General features: G+C 54.8%; 1 protein-coding gene across 1 annotated transcript; it reads left to right on the plus strand.

Annotated features, from left to right (window-relative positions):
- The first annotated feature begins 3,874 nt into the window (after nt 1-3,874).
- Nucleotides 3,875-20,184, plus strand: GDF6 (growth differentiation factor 6). Its single transcript, XM_029223130.1, has 2 exons — nt 3,875-4,298; nt 18,978-20,184. The coding sequence occupies exons 1-2, from the start codon at nt 3,875-3,877 to the stop codon at nt 19,937-19,939; spliced, it is 1,386 nt and encodes a 461-aa protein (XP_029078963.1). The 3' UTR covers nt 19,940-20,184.
- Nucleotides 20,185-20,767: the final 583 nt, after the last annotated feature.

The following is a 20,767-nucleotide window of genomic DNA, read 5'->3' on the forward strand; positions in this document are numbered from 1 at the left end:
AATTCTGTTTGCTTTTGGTCCTGTATCTCTGGGCAGGTAGAGCTCTCTTTATGGAAGTTTTGCGGCCAAATGCTACACACATCTTATATATGACTCTCTTATTTCTCAAACTAATGTTAATATAGGTGTCACTATTCCTTGCTCATCTCCCAAGCCCCTGAAAACTTTCCCGCGTCCAGCCGTTTTGGTTCTCCAAGGGTAATTCCCTCAGCGTCCACAGGAGGGCAGGACACACCATACTGCACAGTTGTCTGCATTTCCTTCTATTTGGGGGGAAAAAAATCTAACCATGAAAAGAATGCAAGTTAAGTTGCTAAAGGTGCCTACACCAGACCTTCTCATTTCAGCTCAAGAACTTTTCACCCTTTTTGATATTCTTCATAGATGAAACAGCTGAAGAAATTCCAAGAGAATCTAAGACTGGACTGAAAATTTCTATAGCATTATTTCAAATTCTCAAAACATTCTGAGAAGGTCTAAAGGCAGATTTTGACTCGTAGTTTGCTCTCGTATCTTTGTTTTTACAACACACATACCCACAGAGCAAAGGCCTTGGTGTGTCCTTGTTAACATTGGGGTGGATTCCTATTTGAGGCATATCTATGAGGGAGGAAGAGGTACGGCTTTATACATGACTGGGGATCATTGTCATAATATTTGAAATATGAAATGCTTTTTAGTACAGGGAAAGCATTGGATTAAGTGTCAGAAAGACTTGCCTCCTGGTTGTGAATAGATTCCTGACTGGCTTGCGACCTTGGGCCCCGTCCACCGAGTTTGTGCATCTGCTCACCTGTGACATGAAGACTGCAGCGCTTTCAGGCAAAGGAGAGCCAACACCTTCCTTGCTTGGACTTGAGGCTTGTAGCAATGAAGGAAGAGAATATCTGCCCCAGGGGAATCCTGACGGAGGGAGGACAGACCACATCTTCTGTGGTTCCTGTCCTAGTGTCATTTACTCTTACCCATGACTCCATCCAGTGTGCTAAGTGCTCCTAAGCCACAGCAAATAGGCTCATTACTTTGCTTCCTGTTTACTGATAACTTGTGGCAGATAATAATTGCCGTGGGCCAAAAGAAGAGAGAACAGACAGGACTGCAGTTGCAGGCAGGAAGCCTTCTTATTGGCTGGGGGCTCTGAAACCGTGAATCACCATTAACTAGACTCCATACTGATAGAAATTAAAATACTGATAACACAAACCACAAGGGTTCGTGTCCCCAAGGGAAGGGATGGAGACAGACCACAAGGAGGAAGCCTCTCCTGGATGACACCTGAAAAGCAGACGTACAGAGCTTGCAGGCCAGGCCGGAGCAGACCATGTGCCTCCTAGGGGTGACAGGTAGGCGGAAGGGGAAATGTTGCTTCTTCAAGTGAGAAAAGAGGGGTTTCGAGTTTGTGGTTTGGCAGAGTTGTGGAAGACCTGCAGAGGGGGCAGAAGGGCACAGAGGAGAGCTGTCTAAGAAAACAGCCTTGGCAGTAATACAAAACCAAACCAAAAAATGAAAAGAAGGACGAGCAGACATGCTTTGGACATAATGTTAAGTGACAAGGGGAGGGTACGACATAGCATCAAAGACAGAGACAGATTGGAAGGGGACCCATAAAGGCAAACACATTTTGGTCTCTTGTAGTGGCAAAAATCTGAAAAACAATCTTTTTGTTCAGTTCCATTTCCTTTTATGTCGTTAAGTTAGTAAAAACAAACTATTTTAAAGCATAGAGAGAGGAAGGAAGAAAAGGTTATGGTAAAGCAGCTTTGAGTCTAAAGTCTCAGAACTTGACAATCGTGAAACCAAAACTGGGGACATAAGTAGGCGTGGGATAAGGCCAGAAGGGACACCCATGGAGGAGATTGAGAGGAGAGAAGCTGGCTCAATAGCCCAGCAGTTAAGAGCTCAGACTCTGCAGCAGTGTGAGCTTGGGCCTCAGTTTCTCTATCTGTAAAATGGGGATAATCCAATCCTTATCACATAAGGTTGTTTTGAAGATTAAAGGAAACAAGGTCTCTTGGGTGTTTGACATTACCTGGGGGAGGCCAGTGCCAAGACCTTAAGGAAGTTCCGGAATGAAGGGAGCAAGGAAGCAAAACTGCCTCTTCCTGCAGTCAGGTGAGGCAGTTTCTGCAGAAGGAATGAAATAGCAAAAGGGGGAAGGGGGAAGAAAGTGAGAGGGTGGGGAGTATGGAGACTGGGAACACACACACAAAGCAGTGTGGGGAAGGAAACCACCTGAGAGCAAATAAAATCATAAAGAAAAGCAAAAGCAATAAAATAGGGATATTGGCTCGGAGATGATTTCTCTTTGCTGGAGAGGGAAGAGCACTGGGTCTGGAGTCTGAGCCCTAGGGTCTGTTTCTGGCTGCACATCCTTTTGGCTGAGTGTCCTTGGAAAAGTCATTTATCCCCTCTCAGACTTTGTTTAAATCTGTGAAAGTGAAAATAGGAAGGCCAACATCACAGAAGGGCTGGGGGTGATTCAAGGAGATCTTTTTACGGTTGGTGGCTGAGCACCCAATAAATGCAAGGGGAAACTCGACGTCCACAGCGTTAGGGCAAGGAGCATGGCGGTAGAGAAGCAGCCCTCCGTCTCGTCTTCCAGCCTTCAGGCCGGGGAATGAGTGAGGCAGTAGGCGGGGAAGACAGGCACGGAGAATCTGGGGACAGATAAAGGAAACTCGTGATGGGGCGAGGCTGGGCTGAAGAGAAACAGATTGGGGGAGAGCTGCAAAGGGAGGGGTCCACTGAAAGGGGAGGGGGGAGTCCGGGGAGGGAGAGGGTGGGAAGGCCGAGAGAGATGGGAGGGCAGTGTGAGAAGAAAAGCAGGCTGGGGAAAGAGGGATTGGAATGCAGAAGGAACTTGGGGAAGGAGGAAGTATTGAAGGCGGGAGGGAAAGAAGAGGGGGAAAATGGGGATGCCGTGGAGGCGGGGGCCAGGCCGCGAGAGGGAAGAGCATCCGGGGAACAGATGGAGGAGAAAAGAATCGGCTAAATCCAGCGTCAGAAGAGGTTGGGGACTGCGAGAAGAGAGGCTGGGGCCTTCAGGAGAGCGCAGCAGCTTTTAGCATCCATCCAGACTCTAAAGGCTCGTGGCCTTTGCCTGACCTCGAGGGTCGGGAACAGACGCCCTGTCTTTGTGGAGAGCGGTACCCCACCGAGAGCATGGGGCTGTTCTGGGCCGGGCCCTACGCCTGGCGCGCGGCGAGGCTTCCCTGGCCCTGGGCTGGCCCTTGAGGGGAGCGATCGACTGGCCTGGAGGTTGGGGCCGAGGAAGGAAGGTACCACCGCCCGGAGCCGGCGCGCAGTCGGCTGCTGAGGCGCCTGCTCCGAGCTGTCCCTGGGGGGCGCCGCCGCCGCTTCCCTCCTCCGGGGCCGCACGCTCCCAGCAAAGTGGAGGAGGCTGGGGAAGACCGAGAGCCTGCGGAGCGCTACGGAGGGACCGAGCTTCGAACAGTGCTAGGGGGCCTCTGGCGCTGCGGATGCCCCTGGCTTCCTCGCTGCCGGGCGGCCTCGCCCGCCTACCCCTGCCCGGCGCTCCTGGCCCGCTCTGCGCGCACCGCCTGGCAACCCCGCGCGCGTCCCGCGGGGGCGCTGCGTCCCCCTGCCACCCCGGCCCACAGCGGCCCCTCTCCCCCACACCTCCAGCCCGCACCACCCGGCCTCTCCTCCCACCCTCGGCTCCCCTCCCTCCCTCTCCTCCCTCCCCTCCCCTCCCGGCGAGGGGCGGGAGGGGGCGTGGCAGGGCCGGGGTTTGTGTGGCTGGGACCCGGCTCCTCGCACTCCGAGTCCGCCCGAGGAGCCGGGCCCCGGCCGCTGTCCAGCCGCTCCGCGCCCCTCGCGACCCGCGCCGCCGCCTCTCGGGGACCCGCTCGCCATGGATACCCCCAGGGTCCTGCTCTCGGCCGTCTTCCTCATCAGTTTCCTGTGGGATTTGCCCGGTTTCCAGCAAGCTTCCATCTCATCCTCCTCGTCGTCCACCCAGCTGGGCTCCGCCAAGGGAATGCGAAGCCGCAAGGAAGGGAAGATGCCGCGGGCGTCGCGAGAGAGTGCCACGGCCCGGGCGCCCCTGGGGCGGCAGGAGCCACAGCCGAGGCCGCAGGAGGAGCCCCGGCGGCGGCCGCCACAGCAGCCCGAGGCTCAGGAGCCTCCGGGCAGGGGCCCGCGCGTGGTGCCCCACGAGTACATGCTGTCAATCTACAGGACTTACTCCATTGCCGAGAAGTTGGGCATCAATGCCAGCTTTTTCCAGTCTTCCAAGTCGGCTAATACGATCACTAGCTTTGTAGACAGGGGACTAGGTAAGTGGCAAGACGCCCGACTCCTTTCTCCCTGGAGCTCCGCAGCCAGGGCACAGCTCCGGCTCTGGCAGGAGGCTGCATTTGTGAATTCCGTTCTCGTTCTGGATACCTCCCCCTTTCTTTTCTTAAACAGTTTTTCTCAAGCCTAAGTAAGTTTCCGAATGCGGCTGCAGATTTTATTCCAGTAGGCAATCCTCCCTGCCTCGCTTTCTTCTTTCCCTTCCTTCCTTTCTCTCTCCCTTCCTTCCTTCTTCCTCTTGCCTTTTGCAGAAAGGAGCGTGGCGGCTGCACGTCTGGTGGCTGGTGGAGGAAACGTGGAGGGCGGGAGGTGGCGGGCAAATGACCGGGGCTGGAGAGGGGTCGCGACGGGGACTGGGAACCCGTGGCAAGGGGTCACTGGTTGTACCGGGTGCGCGGTCCAAGGCCGGGCTGCCGTGGCGGACCGAGCGGCTCAGGGGCCTGAGTGAGCGCTGGAAAGCCCCGAGCTCCCATCCGCTCCGGGAAAAGCCGGCAGAGGAGACTTCCACGGTCGAAGAAGCAAGTCCGCGATTGGCGTCTGGCAGTGCCCTGGCCCAGCCGCTGCCCGGGTACCCGGCTCGTCCCCGCGCTGGACGTGGGGATGGTCAGCCGCGTAGGAACCCCGCGCCCTCGGGCTTTTTTGTTTTTTGCTCCTGCAGCGCGCTCTCGGCCACTCCGGGGCCTCAACAGAGTCATTTCTGAAGAGGCAGCGGCAGCAACTGGCAGGGCGGGCCAAGGGCAGGGGCAAGTGAGCTAAATTTGGGGGTTTGTTGGTACTTAGCTCACACGGGTGACTGGGTGTGCTCGTTCACCTTTCTGAGCCAGGCAACTCTCCTGTCTCTGCGCTTCTACCAGGGGCCCCGTCTTTGGTCCCCTCTGTGGGCGCGGGTGCATGTGTGGGTGTCTGCGGAAACCCCTGCGCCCCCTCCTTGCCACCTGCGTTGGTCTGCAGCCTTGGAGAGAACCTCGCGCTGCAGGCGCCGGGAACTCAGTTCCTAAAGAGAAGAGACAATACCGTAGAAGGAGGCAGTAAGGAAGGGAGAAAAACCAAAGGAAGGGCAAACGGGAGGTAGGGGACGAGAAGAAAGGACGGAGGAGATAAAAGAGATTTGGGCATCTATCCACTCCGCCACCCTGCCCGGACTTAGCTCCTCGACTCGGACGCCTTCCCTGCCTCCCACTTCCAGGTCAGTGAAAGGGGGGTCGCCCAGGAACCGGCGAGCACGGGGGCTCGGACTGGGAGGGCTGCTCTGCCCCGACTGCCTTGGGGGCGCTTGCGCGCCCTCGAAGCTTTACAGAGCAGGCTAACGGCCCCGAGCCTCGGGCTCTTCCCAGGCTTCAGCCCCCGAGCCCCCTCCCTTGCAGCCGCCTTCCTTGCGGGCATGGGTCTTGCCCACGCTCGGTTCGCGGCTGCAGCCCGAGGTCAGCGAGGTTCACGAGCTGCTGAAAAGTCTGGGCGGCAAATTAACGCCAGGTATTTTATGGTGATTTTACAACTGCTAAAGTCACCCTGGCAAATACAAGTGGCTTCTTCGTACCGCTGCACCTGGGGCCCCGGCCTCCCTGCTGCCAGCGCAGCTCGCCTTCTCCCCACCTCCACCCCTTTCCCTGCCTCTGTTGTTTCTCTCCCTCCAAATCTTCTGTTTATCGTTCGCCTTCTCTAATACCATAATCGAAGGCTACCCTAGACTTGCCTAGTCGAGAGAGTAAGGAAGCACAGAGAAAAGTACTCTAGAGGCCTTTCCCCAAGGGAAGAAACCCCGCAGGCCCAGGGTGGCGGGCGGTTGGGCGCGCATTTTCTTCTCCCCACGGGAAGTGGCCAGAACCTCCGCCCCTCCCCCAAGCGGACACCCCCTAACTCGTAAGCTGCGCCCTGTGAGTTTGGCACGGGACCAAGGGACCCTGCGGGCGGCTGGGAGGCGTCTACCGAAGCCTGCGGCGTTGGGGCAAGTGTGGGAGGTCTCTGGGGGCTCCAGGTCCGGCGCAGAGGCTGGCTCGCTTCACCCTGGCTCGCGCTGCAGCAGCCTGTCCGCGGGCACCGCGCTGGGCGCCCCCGGGGCGCCGGAGGTAGGGAGGGGACTGGCTGCGCGCCCAGGTTGGGGGGGTGGGCCCTCAGTTCCCTAGCCAAGCTCTCTAGGCTAGCCGAACCGAGATCCAGACGTCCGGCTTCCACTCCCGAACGCGGTCCCCCGCCGGAGGAGGCGCGTCGTGACCACCTGGACCGCAGCTTCAAAGGCGCGGTCTCCTCCACGCCCTCCGGTTCCCAGAAAACGCGAAGAAAGGTAGTTAGTTGACCGCGAAGGCTGTGCGGCTGGTAGCACGCCGCGCTGGGTCGAAGGAGTGCGAAGCCGCGGGCTGGAGGGCGCGCGCAGAGGAGGGGGTGTGTTGCGGGCCACAGCCCAAGCTTGATAAAGGGAAAGCCTCACTTTCTCTCTCACTGATTTTGATTTGATGTGTCACCGGCGGTGACCTCGGGCTGGACCTTCCGGGGCTTGCTTAGCATCGGGCCCCTGATTGGAGTGTTTCAACTCAGCGATCTAATTGAGGGTTCATGTCATAACACATCAAATGCTGTCTAGTCTCCCGTGATGGAAGGGACCCGCCAGCCGCGCATCCCGACTCCTGGCGAGGACTTCCGCCCCTCTCACGTGGGGACTCTTAAACCGCGCCAGACCTTCCAGCATCCCCTCCCCCAGCCGTGGAAGGCAGGACAAGGAGGTAAGAGCGGCGGCCAGCTGAGAGCTGGGCCAGCCGCGTTAACTTGGCGCCTTGCCTCGGGGATGTTTAAATCGCCGTCGAGTGTGGCAGGCTTGGCTTCGAGAAGCAGGGGTCCCTCAGGGGGAGGAGCAAAGAAAACGGAAGGAGTCCTGAAATCCTCTCGTGAGGCATGAACTACTTACGTACAGTACAGTATTTGTAAAAAGCCTTCCTCACCCGGGGACCCCGGAACCCCAGAAATTACACCTAAAGCTTGCGTTTAAGACAGGGAGAGCGGGGTAAACTCTGTCCATTGTGAATGAATGAAGAGCGCTTTAGGTCTATAAAGACTGCGTGTTCTGTAATGCCTCAGCCCGTGCCTCCTTCTCCCAAGCCCCATGAGGAGGACACCTTATTGCAAGTTAAAAAAAAAAAGCGTCCCCCCTTTCGGTTCGCTCTCCAAACAACTAGGGGTAATCATAATAACTAAGATATATTGACATGTTGAGCACTTACTGTGTACCAAGTACTGGGCTAACATTTGTTACATGAATTATTTCATTTAATTTTAACAACACCCCCCCAACCACCGGGAAGAAAGTGCTACAGTCCCTGATTTACAGGTCAATTAAGGAAGACAGAGAGGTTAAGCAAATTGTTCAAGGTCACACAGCTAGTGAGAGCTGAAGCACATATCCAGTTCTAGACCCTGCATATTTACCTGTGGCACTACATGGGTAGGGTGAGGGTGAGGAGGTTTCTAAAGGATGGTGGCAAGACGCAGAAATGGAAGAAGTTGACAGATTTCTCACCCCGTCTGATATTCCTCTGTGATCTCTTTATGACCCAGTTAGGAGTTGGAGTGAAACTTTGGATTCAGGGGTCTAAAAGTGTGCTGTGCCTTGCTTCTTCTTTGTACTCCCTGTAAAACGCACAAGCTGCCTTATCCTTGACCTTTAAAAATGCCTCCATATTGTGCTTTCAAGATGATTTTGGATCCATAAAGATGAGAAAATGTGTGAATGTTTGTGTTGGTGCAGCCATAGCATCAGGATGGACCAGGTTGGATATAGAGAAGTTACAGTTAGCACCTGATAGAACTCATTACAAGACCACTAGTACAGGAGGCTTGGATCTCTAACCCTGGGGCCCTGGAAAGGCAGACAATGGGAGCTCCTATGAATTCAACACGGCTGTAAGATAGAGGGGGAGGGAGAGAGAAGCAAAACTTGGACTTCAGTTTATGTAGTGAGAAGCGCCATGTAATTCCAACAAGGGAGACAAAAAAAAGCCTCTTAAGGATGAAGAAACCAAAATGAATCTAAGAATATTGCTGTGAGTTAGGTTTCCAGACGATTTTGAAATAAGAATTCTCTTTAAATATTTGTTGTTATTGTTACAATAGCACTCTCAGAAAGGAGGCAGCAGGGAACAGATAAAAAACAAAAAAAACAAAAACACCAAAACACACACACACACACACACACACACACACACAAAAGCCCAAACGAGATCGGAACATCCTTGAGGAATTTGACACCCTAGAAATGAACCTCGGGAGAGTTTGCCGCGGATTGTTTGTTGGCTTCTAGGTTTACCTTCTGGGTCGCGATTGCCAAGGGGGCAGGGCAGGACAGCTAACGGGGAGGACATTCTAAGAGCGGCATAGTTCCTTCCTGATTGAAGTTCGTCTGGTGCGGCATGTTTATGCAAAACAGCGTGTTTCTGGGTGGACCTGGGCCGCAGAGTGGTGCAATCAACGCAGTGGTGCTTTTGCCGGGACCCTGTTGTCGTTGGCAAACGGAAAATGAAATATAAGCAGGGAAGCATTTTAATGGGGACGGAGGGAATTCACAACTGTTAATTATTTGGTGACCTTGTATTCGATTTGTTTGAGTCCCTTATAAAAACACTAATGCAGACCAGACGGCCAAGCGAGGAAGCCGGCAGAAGTTTCCAATCTAGGCTTTATTTCCCCGGAAAGAGGGAACAGCCTTGGGAAAGGATTGCTGAGCTTTTAAGTACGTGCGTGTGAGGACGCGCCGGTGTGAGCACCGCGCGGGGTTTGCATCGCCATCCACGTTCAGGATCCTGCTCAAACCTGGTGAACTGGCAGGTCCTATAAGAATCCCGGGGTAAGGAAAGGAAGCCTTAAACCATAAGTTTGTTCTGCTCTTCTGGTTGGAATGATTAAAACATTTTTCAGGCCACAAACCAAACCCTTAGCCATTGGCTTGTTGTTAAATAGCAGTTAATGTCACTCCCACCCCTAAGGCCTTAAGGGTTGCCTTACAAAGGCTGCCTTAGCAAGAAGCTAAAAACACCTAGTGTCTTCTGCAGCGAGAGTGCAAGAAGCGCCGGAATTCTGGGGCGGGCTTCCTTGGCAGGGGAGACTAATCTGAGAAGGACACTGAGCTTTTTCCTGGCGCGGGAGGCTCTCGAGCTCTGGGAGTTTGCGCGGTAGAGTTGCTGGTGGGGGAGGGGATCGAAAAACGTGCTCAAACATCCTTGTCGTTTCTGCACATTAAAAAAAAAAAAAAAATTACCTAAGCCACAACCCACGACAGGCTTTGGGAATCCCTTCCCGCGCAAACTGAATCAAGACCTGAAACCTCCCCCTTACGACCAGAGGGGATGCGTGTCGCCTGGACCCGCGGGGAACGCAGAGCGTTGCATTGATGGAGGCCCTAGTGCAACTCGCTTTTTCCCAGCTGGAGTTCTCGGGGTTCTGGCGGCTCACCTCCTTGAAATTGGTGACGTCTTTCTGGGGCGGCGTGGGGAGAGGGAGAAGGGAACTGAACAGAGAGGTGGGGGAAAGATGGTTTGATAGAAATAGGGCAGAACGAAAACTTTCGTTTCCTGCCAGGACTTCTGCTTGCATCAAACGACCCAGAGCAAATTCACAATAATCCCTGGGGACTTTTGAGTCAAGTGAAGGACAGTAGTTCGATAACTCTTAGGGTAGGGAATAACCCTGGTCAAGCGATGCTCTCTGGACCCGGGAAGGGCTCCGAACCGAGGCCGCGAGGTGTGGCAAACAGGAATGTGGATCCACAGCGCCACTTCTTTGCTTGGCATCTACCACCTCCCTCAAGCCCCCATCCCCCGCCCTTAAAGCCTGGCTGTTTATTTTTAAGCTCAATGTCGGCTAAATGGTGTCTCCTGTTTACAGGAATTAAATAGGTCCTCGTCGGCCTAATGGGTTCCAGGGTTGCTGTTCCTTGCCCTCCAGGACAGTCCATTAACGCTGCTGGGGGCCGAGGGTTGGGTGCGCTGGGAGTGGGCGGGCGGCGCTGACCAGCGTTAGCAGAGAGGCGCGCGCTGCGCAGCGAGCGGCCCGGGCGCCTGGGGGCGGGGCAGGGTTTAGGGACCCTATAGTGGGCTTGCAGTGGAGAAGAAGGGCGGGCCTCTGGCCCCGGCTGGTGCGGGTCTGGCTGCTGGAGCGGAGGGGAAAGCAAGAGCAGAGGGTTGGCTTTGGGGTCTGTCAGGGCTGGTTTACCCGTCCCCCTTACCCCCTAAATAACGTAGGAACCGAAGAGAACCCGTGCGCCTGTTTTGCAAATCTGGCTTCCAGGCAAGTTGGTCCAGTTCCGATCCCACTTCCCAGCTGACCGACGCTCCCACCCCCAGTGGGGAGGGAAATTGAACGATGCTAGACTATGGCCCATAGCTACCACCACGAATCTTATTTTGCTAGGACGTTATTTCGGGAGTCAGCCCGAGATGAACACAGTGGAGCTGAGTTGCCGCGATCCCTTCCTCAGAAGCTGCGTCCGGCCCAGCACTTTAAAGAACACATCACTGAGGTTTCTCCTGCGCGGGACCCCTTGACACCGAGGGTCCAATATCCTGACCACACGCCAGTCTGAGCCCGTCTCCCCACCTGCAACCTCAGAACTGGTCGGGGAGGGGAAACAACATAAAATGGGAACCTTTTCTTCTACTTTTCATCTCCAAGCTCTCAAGTCAAAAGGCTGCGATCATGTTCTAGCCCAAAGGGCGGTTTCAGGGCTGTGATACCCTCCCCGCTGGGCCTGGGTTGCTCCCCTGGGTTCCCAGGTGACCCTACAGGTCGACATTGCAGGGAGGGCGACCTCGGGTAAATCAGCCAGGTCCGGGCCCTGCTCCAGAGGTTCCAAGAGAAGGCAGCGACCTGCGGGGATGCCGCAGCCAAGGACGCCAGGCAAAAGCCTGCTTGGCTGCAGCGGAAAGGTGGGGAGAGAGGCTCCAGCGTGAGGGGTGTCACCAGCTTCTATTTGGATTTCATCTGCAGTGGTGTCAAATTAAGATTTGGGCCACTGTGGTCAAGAGCCCAGGGTGGGATGCCAGTGAAAAGAGTCGCCTGGTGAAGTGTCCTTGATCTGGGCTTTGCGTCTCTGTCTCTTGAGCCCCTGAGAGGCCATGAGAGTTCGCACCAAGTGCGTGGAAACTACTTTGTAAATGAATCTGTTTCGTCCTCGAAAGACAAAAGGAGTCTCTTGGAGGCGACTTCGGACTCCTGCTGGGGGTGCCCAGCTCCCAGAGCTCAGAGTAGAGGGCTGGCCCATCTGCCAGAGAGCTGCGTTACTGGAGTCTGTGCTGCGGCTCCCTAGGAGCGTGGAGTTGTTCCCAGTCGGGTGGAAATCGGGGTTCCCCTTCTCTCCCCCTCCCAGCCTCACTGGTTTGCCGCTGGCTGAGTCAGAACTTGCTGTGGGAACTTTGAGGTTTCTCTGTGGGATCCAGGCAGGCCACCAGACTCGATGAATTCTGTGTGGTTTGCAAGCCCAGGTTCGAGACAGGGAGGAAGGTAGGGATCCGCCAGGCTTTGGAAAGAGGGTGGAAAAGTCCTCTGTGGAGGACTTCCCTCGGGCCGTTCTGGTCTTTGAAAGGAGGAAAGAAGCTGGGAAATTCAGGACAAGCTATTGGGGCAAACACTGGGGAAGCCAAGAGACCTAGAAAGAAGTGGGGCGGTGACTGTATGGTGGGAGAGGCTTCTGTGGAACTGCGATGCCGCCGCCCCTGACACCGCAGCCCGAGGGGTCATTCACTGCTACCACCCTGCTCTCCTCCAACCTGCAGGCTGAAAAACATAGGGAACACACCCCCCCGCACCCTACAATGGCTCCGTGGACAATTCCTGCCCACAAGGATGCCAGTGGAGAAGTGGGACAGGTGGGGCAAGGAGATCAGCCACCAGGCCTCTCGGGGCTGCGGCTGCCCGGAGCCAAAGGGGTTCTCACATGGGCTAACCCCAGAGGAGGGACCCTGCAAGGAGGGCCCTGTCCTTGACGAGGTTCTGACTGGAGGTCGTTTGTTGACTTGGCATTGTGGGAGGGACCAGAGCAATGGATAAGGCCTGGGGAATGAGAAGGAGCAAGGTGATGGGGGTGAAGCTGAAACCCCTATGGGCCTGGCCCTTTGCTGGAAGCCCTTGCTTCTCTCTTAACCCCTCTGCCCAGCACCTTTCCTCCACTCACTTCTGCAAATCCTGTGGAAAGAACTGAATTGCATCTCCTCAAAGAAGGCCAAGAGGAGGACACGTGTATCTTCCCCCTACCTGGCCCCCTACCTGGCCGTAGGTAGTTACAGTAATATTGGCTGCATTCACTGGACGCTTCTGTCTGTCATGCACAGCCTGTTCTGGTTACCTCGACTCTGATCTTTACAATGACTCTGCAAAGTGGGGGTCATTCTCCCATTTTCCAGATGAGATATATGTGGCTGGGAAAGATTATGTGACCCAGTCCATCCAAGGCCACCCAGCCAATAAGTTACAGGGCAGGACTCAAATCTATGCCTCTCACACTCAGGACTCCTATGCTCATTCCATGTTGTCAGTAGTAACTAACATTTGCACACATCTTCAGATGTCTTTCCTACTCTATCTCATTTGCCACCCTTCCCTCAGTGACTTTGAGCTGGCCTTATATTCTCATTTTGCAGATGAGAAAATTGTTGCCTTGGAAATTCTCCTTCAAAAGTCCAATTGTTGGCATCCCTTCAATTCTGCCGATTAGGAAGTGATTGACACTTGGAGATCAGGGATTGATGCCCTCCCCAAATTCATAGGCAGCATGAAAGAACTGGAGCCTTCTCAGGGTTTCTACCAGACACAAAGATCAGGGTCTGGGATGTCCAGGGTGGTGGCACAGATACTGGAACCAGACTGCTGCATCTACCTCTATCTTGGACAAGTTACCTTGAGCTCTTTGTGTTTTAGTTTTGTGATCTGTAACATAATAATGATATCTTTTCTTTTTTCCATAGGTCGTTTTGAAGCTTAAACGACTTATTATAAGTTTAGAATTTAGATCATGCCCAGCACATAGTAAGGACTTACCCCAGTGTTTGCTGTTATGATCATACTGGATGTCAGCAAAAACACCCCAGAAAGGCTGAATTGTGTGGGTGGTGTCCTGATTCTGCACCTCAGGGGGATGCTCAGCAGTTTGCAAGACTCAGATCTCAGTGGAGGCAGGGCGCAGGACAAGAGTACGGGGGGATGCCCAGGAGATCACTGTCCCAGAAGAGGGTCATAGTTGGAGCACAAATTACTCAGAGACCTTCATACCTCAGAGGAGACAGGGCTGGTGGCTCATTTTTACTCACCCAGTACACATGACTCTATTTCCAACTTGTGGACTTTGTGGCACCTCAGGGCACCCTCAGGGCTTAGGGACCTGAGAAGAAGTGACTCCAAACCTAGCTATGAATTCCCTGCTCGGAGGTCTTCTTACTTCCAGTAAAGGAAAAAAGAATTCCTGGCAGAACCCAGCTCCCTTTGTGTTGACGGCGTTGGTGATGGATGTGTGTCTGGTGTCCTCCCTCCCTCTTTGCTCCACCGCCAAATGAGAACCCTGCAAGAGGGGCGTGGCCTCAGGTCTGAGGGCCTCGGTTGGAATAAAGGCCTTCAAATAGTGTCCCTGCCAAGCTGCAAGTCATTGGGCAAGTGAAGACGCCTCTTGGAGCCCGCTCCGTCACCTGTAAAAGAGTGTAACAGTACGACGGGCCTCGGACACTCTCGGTGAGGATTCACGGACGGAGGCCACCCAAACCCTGAGCCCAGCACAAAAGCATGCCCAGAAGCATTCAGGGATGCTTTTGAGGATGGGGGAAAGGCTGAGCTGCAGACATCTGGAGTTTCCTTTGCGAAGACGGGTGATTATACGCCCCTCCTCCATCCCCACCTAGGGGAGTAGGGGTGGGAGAGGGCCGTTTCATCTCGGCTTTCTGAGCCGCAGCCCTTCGCTGGGGGATGTGCCTTCGGAGGACGTGCGGCGGGACGCGTGGTGGGGCGGCGGGACGCGTGGTGGGGCGGCGGGTGGAGGTGTGTGAGGCCCGGCCAGGCGCCCACGAGTGGCCGCTCAGGTCACGGCGAATTCAGAGGACGCGAGCGGAACACGCGCTTAGCAGCATTGGGGAGCCCAGGGTCTGGGCGCGAAGGGCCTTGGGGGTCGGGCGAGCTGGAGCTCGGGGGAGCCCTCGGGGCCAGCGAGTGACACACAGTTCAAACAGGACTCTCAAGAGGGACCTCAAGCTGCGTACGTATCTCAAGACGTCTTGGGGAAAATGCAGTGCGCGGCCTTTCCGCCCCAAACCGAAGGACGATTCGGGTTTTCGGAAGCCATCTGCAGCGGGGCGCGGGGGAGCCGCCCCCAGCTGGAGGAGCGCGTGTGGGCGGCGAGGCTCGGGTCCTGCCACTGAGCAACCGTAACCCTTACGCCGCCTTCCTGGGGCGCGTTTCCTGTGGTGCGGTTCCTGGGGTGTCCGGACTTAGGCGCCGCGGGCATCCTTTTCTTTACGATCTGGTGTTTGCTTCGTAGCTTCCTCCAGCCACGTAGCTTTCTAAGCCAGTTTCCTCATTTAAAATGGGCGTGATAGTCCCTACGTTGAAGTGATTCGTTCTCGTTCCCTTATTTGCTTTCCTTTAAAATTTTTATTTTATTTTTTAATCAATTCCACACCAAATGTATATGTTTGAGGTGCTCCTAAACTTTAACCGACTTGCCCTTAACTCAAAAAAGGCTGACCTATTTATGAAGAATTTTCTTCAAATATGAAGGTGGTTTGTTCTCTTCTCTCCGTCCCTCCTTCCTCTGCCCACCCACCAGAGCAAGCTGATAAGCACAAATCCAGCGATTAAAACTTGAAGGGTCGCTATGTCTAACACTCAGCAAACCCTGAATTAACCTGGGTGTAAGCCAAGCTGTAACAGACCAGGTTGATACAGATAAAAAGCAAAAAAGATAGCTCTCATGATTTATTACTGATCAATTTCAATTTAAAGGCCTGAAGCGTAAGATTGACTTCCAGGATGTAAGAAGGTGCCACCAACAGATTCTGAAATGAAAACTACCTGTTTCTAGGCAAGAGGATGGGAGAGAGTGTCACTTGATGACATCAGCTCTCCTCTATACAGGACTTAATGGGAGAGGAGGCTTGTGGGAGAGGGTGTGAAGAACTGGCTTCGTACCCACAGGTGGCCATGGCAGCAGGGCCAGGCCTTGTGATGCCAGGTCAGCAGGCAAAGTGTCTGCAGGGTCACAGTGGATGGTGTGTGCACTCCCCAGGTTGGATGCCTCCTCTGGGCTATTTCTGTGACGCATGCCTCCAGAGCAGGTCCAGACAGGTGGAGAATGTGGTCTGTAGGGGAGCTGCACAGAGCAGCCACACTCATGCGTTAGAGGTTCTGGAGACCCAGTGAGAGTACATGTGGCTGAAAGAGTGAAAAAATGTGGAGGTGGCTGTGAGGGGCTGGAAGGAACAGGGAGCAATAGGGACTTGGTTCTGGTGAGCATTGCCTTAGATCCTGTCTTGGGCCCAGTGCTTTGGGGCCCTAGGGCCCTGTTTTGTTCTCAGCTCCCATGGTGCCCTCCCCACTTGGTGGGGAATCTGAAGAGTCAATGAAATGTGCTTATCTAGATTCGTGGTTCTTATAGTGGGGTCCCCAACCAGCAGAATCAACATCTCCTGGGAACTGAGGAGAAATGCAAATTCTGGGCTCTGCTACAAACCTCTGGGGCTCAAGAGAATTTGCATTTCTAACAAGTTCCTGTATAATGCTGATGACGCAGATTTAGGGACCACGGCAGGTTCACTGGCTTTGAGAGCTACTGCTCTAGTCTGGTACCTGAGCCAGAGCTCTTGCTCAAATAGCCCTGAGCCCACTTCCAGGGCCTGGGCAGCTTCTTCTTTGGGTCTGTCCTCCTAAGGGTGTGTCACATCGCTGATGTGTGCCCCTGTAGCCTGGGAAGCTTGGAGCTGTGGGCAAGGGTGTCCACATCCACGCGGGTAAGACCCCTCGAACTGTGGAATGGAGCCGGGATGGGAAGAAAAGAGAGCAGGATACAGGCTGAAGCCTCATTTGCACTTTTTCCCCCGAGCCCTGGAAAGAGTAGGAGCAGGCTAATCTTGCTAGAAAAATCATGTGAGATCCCAAGGCTGCAGAACCAGTGGAGCCCTCTTTTTACAGATGCTTTCCTCTGTTTTGACCACTCTCGAGGACTAGAGAAATGTGACTCAGCTGTGCAGACCATTTATTAGCCCACACTTTAAAAAAAAGAATGAAAACAAAAGCTGGCTGATTTCTCCGTGTTGCATGAGAGAGAAATAAATAAATCATCCTTTACACCTGCCTAATGCTCTCCAACCAGTGACAAACTGTCTCAAGAGTTATATAAGCAGAGATGGAAATGATTTCCTAAAGGAGCCCAGGTTTTATTCCTAGCAAGCCCTGAAAATACAGTTGGGACTGTATCCTCCAGCCCCTGTACCGTGGTCACTCCTGGTTGCCTCAGCTCCAGGACTTGGACTCTAATGGACAGGCAGTGGGGCTTACAGGCTAAATGCTCCAACTCTGAAATTAAACGGACCTAGGTTTGGGTCCCAATACCACCATTTATTAGTTGTGAGACTTTGGTAATTATTTTCTCCAAGCCTTGGTTTTCCTATCCGTAAAATTGGAACAATATGAGTACCTACCTTGCAGAACTGATCTGTGCTCATAGATAAAGGATGAAAAATACGGCAGCCCTCACGACATTTAGCTGGTGCAGCAAGTGCCTTAGGTTTGTCCCTCTCACCACATCCTCAGTTTTGGGGGGGAGAGAAATATGAGAGCCAGGAAAGTGAAGCCTCAGGCAATAGGTCCAGAGATCTGGGTGGTGGTTGAAGGTTGTCAGACACAGGTTTCTTTAAAGGAGGAGAAGAAAGTGTGCTGAATTCCCACTGATTTTAATGTGCCCTGGTCGGTTTGAAGGTCTTGGCTTCCATAAATCAACTGCCTCTAGCAGCTTTTCCCTTTTCACCTCTCTAACCCTTCCCACAGCTCCGTCTCAGGTCGGGACTTGTGTGTTAGAGTGAGGCAGCCGTCCGGCGGTTAGCCCAGAGTGGGAACTGGGTGTGGCTGAGGCTCCAGATCCAGTGCCCTGGGGCTACATCTGGACAGGCAGTGAGGGTCGGACCTGGGACCCGGTGACACTTTTACTATTGAAATCTACCCAAACTTTACTAGCTTCTGGGGAAAGCTAGGGGCTTTGGGGATTTTTGTATTTGCTGGGTTGTAAATATTTTATGAGAAGGCAGCCCAAGAAAATCTGGTTAGCTTTCCGCCTTGCACACTGAAGTGGGGTTGGCTTCATGCACAAATGTGTCAAAAAAGAAGTCCAGTCCAGTTTTGCCTGGGTCCCCAAGAATTCGCCTTGGATTTAAAAGCCTGTTATTGTTCCCCCTCCTTGTGTCCCCATTCTTTCTCTCAGTGGTAACCAAAAATTTTATCTTCAGGATTAGTTGCAAAGCAAGAAGATTTCAGATTGGGTGGGTGGGGGAGGGGAGAATGTCACTGTGTGTGTGTGGGGGGGGGGGGCTCAGGTTTTCTCCTTACTGATATATTTATTTCTCATTGGCTGCAGGATCTTCTCAATGGATAGAGGCCTTGTGTTTGTGTTGGTTCATTTGCCCCTCTGCAGAATTCTGAAAGCCTCCCTGCTCTTTTGTTTGTTAACTGGCTGATGAATTTTAGAAAGAAAAAAATCACATTGCAGCTCCTCATTGTGTCAACTTTGTCCTGGGCCTAAACGCACCAGCAAAACTGCCTGCTGGGCGGCATCTTCTCCCAGACCCGTGGGTCTCAGCTAGGGCTGCACCTTCAAGTCAACTAGGAGCTTAAAAAAACCAAAGCTAACAAACCGCAACAAAGGTCCAATATCCAGGCCCTGTCCTCAGATACTGATTCAGTTGGCTGAAGCATACCCTGGCGCTGGTAATTTCAAAATTCTCTAGGTGGTAGACTGAGAATGACTGCTCTAGATGTTTCCCACTTACTGACCAGCGTGTATCCTAGGTCGAGCAGGCCTGTAGCCGTTGCGGTGAGCCAAATGGACAGGACAGGGTCCTAGCTCCTATGGGCTGTTGGAGAGGGGCGGGCTTATGCTGGGAAAGACAGACCACTAAGGAGACAAATATAAACGAGGTCATTGTAGATAGTGCTAAGTGCCGTGAAGATAATAAACCAGGGTCCCGTGATAGTGACCGAGGGAGGCTACTTTAGATCCGGGTGGTCGAGCATGGCCTTTCGGAGGAGGTGACATTTGAACCGAGACGTGAATGATGAGAATGAGCCAGCCGAGAGGAGGTCTGGGGGAATGCGGGCCGGGCTGCGACCACAAAGGGCACATTAGTGGTTACATAGGCTCCTGGGGGAAAACCCGGGAGGCCGCCGCCGCGGCCGCCACTCCAGCAGCCACCGACTTCCGCCCAGGGAGTCCCGGGCTGAAGGGGAGGAGGGGGCCGCCCTGGTGCCCTCCCTTTCTTTGCCGCGCACCGCCGGGCGGGGAGGCGGGGTGGTCAGCCCCGGGCGGGCCGAGCTGGACCTCTACCGGCCTGTCCCGTTCCCTCCCCGCCCTTTTCCTCCCAGGGGCGGCCGCGGAGCACCGGGCTGATCTCCCTCTTAAGTGAAACTGACTGTAATTATTTTTTATCTCGCAGACGATCTCTCGCACACTCCTCTCCGGAGACAGAAGTATTTGTTTGATGTGTCCACGCTCTCAGACAAAGAAGAGCTGGTGGGCGCGGAGCTGCGGCTCTTTCGCCAGGCGCCCGCAGCGCCCTGGGGGCCGCCGGCCGGGCCGCTCCAAGTGCAGCTCTTCCCCTGCCTGTCGCCCCTGCTGCTGGACGCGCGGACCCTGGACCCGCAGGGGGCGCCCCGGCCCGGCTGGGAAGTCTTCGACGTGTGGCAGGTCCTGCGCCACCAACCCCGGGAGCAGCTGTGCTTGGAGCTGCGGGTCGCGTGGGGCGAGCAGGGTGCCGGCGAGGCCGAGGCGCGCGCGCCGGGGCTCCAGCAGCCACCGCCCCCGGACCTGCGGAGTCTGGGCTTCGGCCGGAGGGTGCGGACCCCCCAGGAGCGCGCCCTGCTCGTGGTGTTCACCCGATCCCAGCGCAAGAACCTGTTCGCCGAGATGCGCGAGCAGCTGGGCTCGGCCGAGGTTGCGGGCCCGGGCGCGGACGCCGAGGGGTCGTGGCCGCCGCCGTCGGGCACCCCAGACGCCGGGTCTTGGCTGCCCTCGCCCGGCCGCCGGCGGCGGCGCACAGCTTTCGCCAGCCGCCACGGCAAGCGGCACGGCAAGAAGTCGAGGCTGCGCTGCAGCAAGAAGCCCCTGCACGTGAACTTCAAGGAGCTGGGCTGGGACGACTGGATTATCGCGCCCCTGGAGTACGAGGCCTACCACTGCGAAGGCGTGTGCGACTTCCCGTTGCGCTCGCACCTGGAGCCCACCAACCACGCCATCATCCAGACGCTGATGAACTCCATGGACCCCGGCTCTACCCCGCCCAGCTGCTGCGTGCCCACCAAACTGACTCCCATCAGCATCCTGTACATCGACGCGGGCAATAACGTGGTCTACAAGCAGTACGAGGACATGGTGGTGGAGTCCTGCGGCTGCAGGTAGCGGCGCCTTCCCTGCCGCCTTGGCCCGGGGCCGCTGGGGAGGCCTGACTGCAGAGGGGCGGAGGAGGAGCTAGCCTTGGACGAGGCAGAGAGTGGGGCAACAGCCAGGGCTTTCAGCCGGGTGGGAGAACAGGGAGTTCCGCCTTTCCAGAACCTTCCACCTGCCAGCCCAGAGGGAGCGACGGATTTTCACACCTTGCCCGGCCACCCTGGAGAAACAAGCCAAGGAGGATTTCTTTAGTTTTTGTCTTTATTATTGTGGCTTTGGATTTCCTTGTGTGTCTCCCAGGTTTTGATGGGAGGTGAGGGCAGGGGAGACGCATACCTGGTTCTCAACTGCTCCAAGGATTGAAAAATTAATAGTTTAAGAAGGGAAACTGGGGGGAAGAATCACCTTTGACCACATCTCGGTCTGATTGTTTGCTACCTGTGTAAAGAAGGTGGGGTCTTTCTGGCCATGTCGTAGCCTGTGCCTTGTCCCCTCGCCCTTCCCCCCAACAAAAAGTGTTAAGGTAGAGAAATAGGAAAGCCAGGAGGGGTCCTGCCATTAGAAGAGCTTTGCAAGAGGTGGGCCCAAGTGGGCCTTTTCCCGCTTGATTGTATACCCAGCTCTGCCCTGGCCTCTGTCCGCATAGGGAAATGGCAACCTGCATCTCACTCCAGGGGGCTCAGGTCACTGCCATTACTATTGCTTTTTCTGGGGGAAAAGGGAGCTGGTATGGATGGAATGACAAGAATGAGTCCGAGTGGAACCCCCTAAAGGATAATGAGAAACCACAAGGCTTGCCTGTAAGGGACTGACATAGAGGTGCCTTAGCCCAGGCTGGAG

This window comes from Monodon monoceros, unplaced genomic scaffold, assembly GCF_005190385.1.
Source record: "Monodon monoceros isolate NGI ecotype Baffin Bay Population unplaced genomic scaffold, NGI_Narwhal_1 Super_Scaffold_14, whole genome shotgun sequence".
Lineage (NCBI taxonomy): Eukaryota > Metazoa > Chordata > Mammalia > Artiodactyla > Monodontidae > Monodon > Monodon monoceros.

Coding starts and splice junctions, on each gene's coding strand:
- GDF6 (XM_029223130.1), top strand. CDS start 3,875: ATGGATACCCCCAGGGTCCTGCTCTCGGCCGTCTTCCTCATCAGTTTC. Junction 4,299..18,977: donor CTTTGTAGACAGGGGACTAG/GTAAGTGGCAAG, acceptor TTTATCTCGCAG/ACGATCTCTCGCACACTCCT.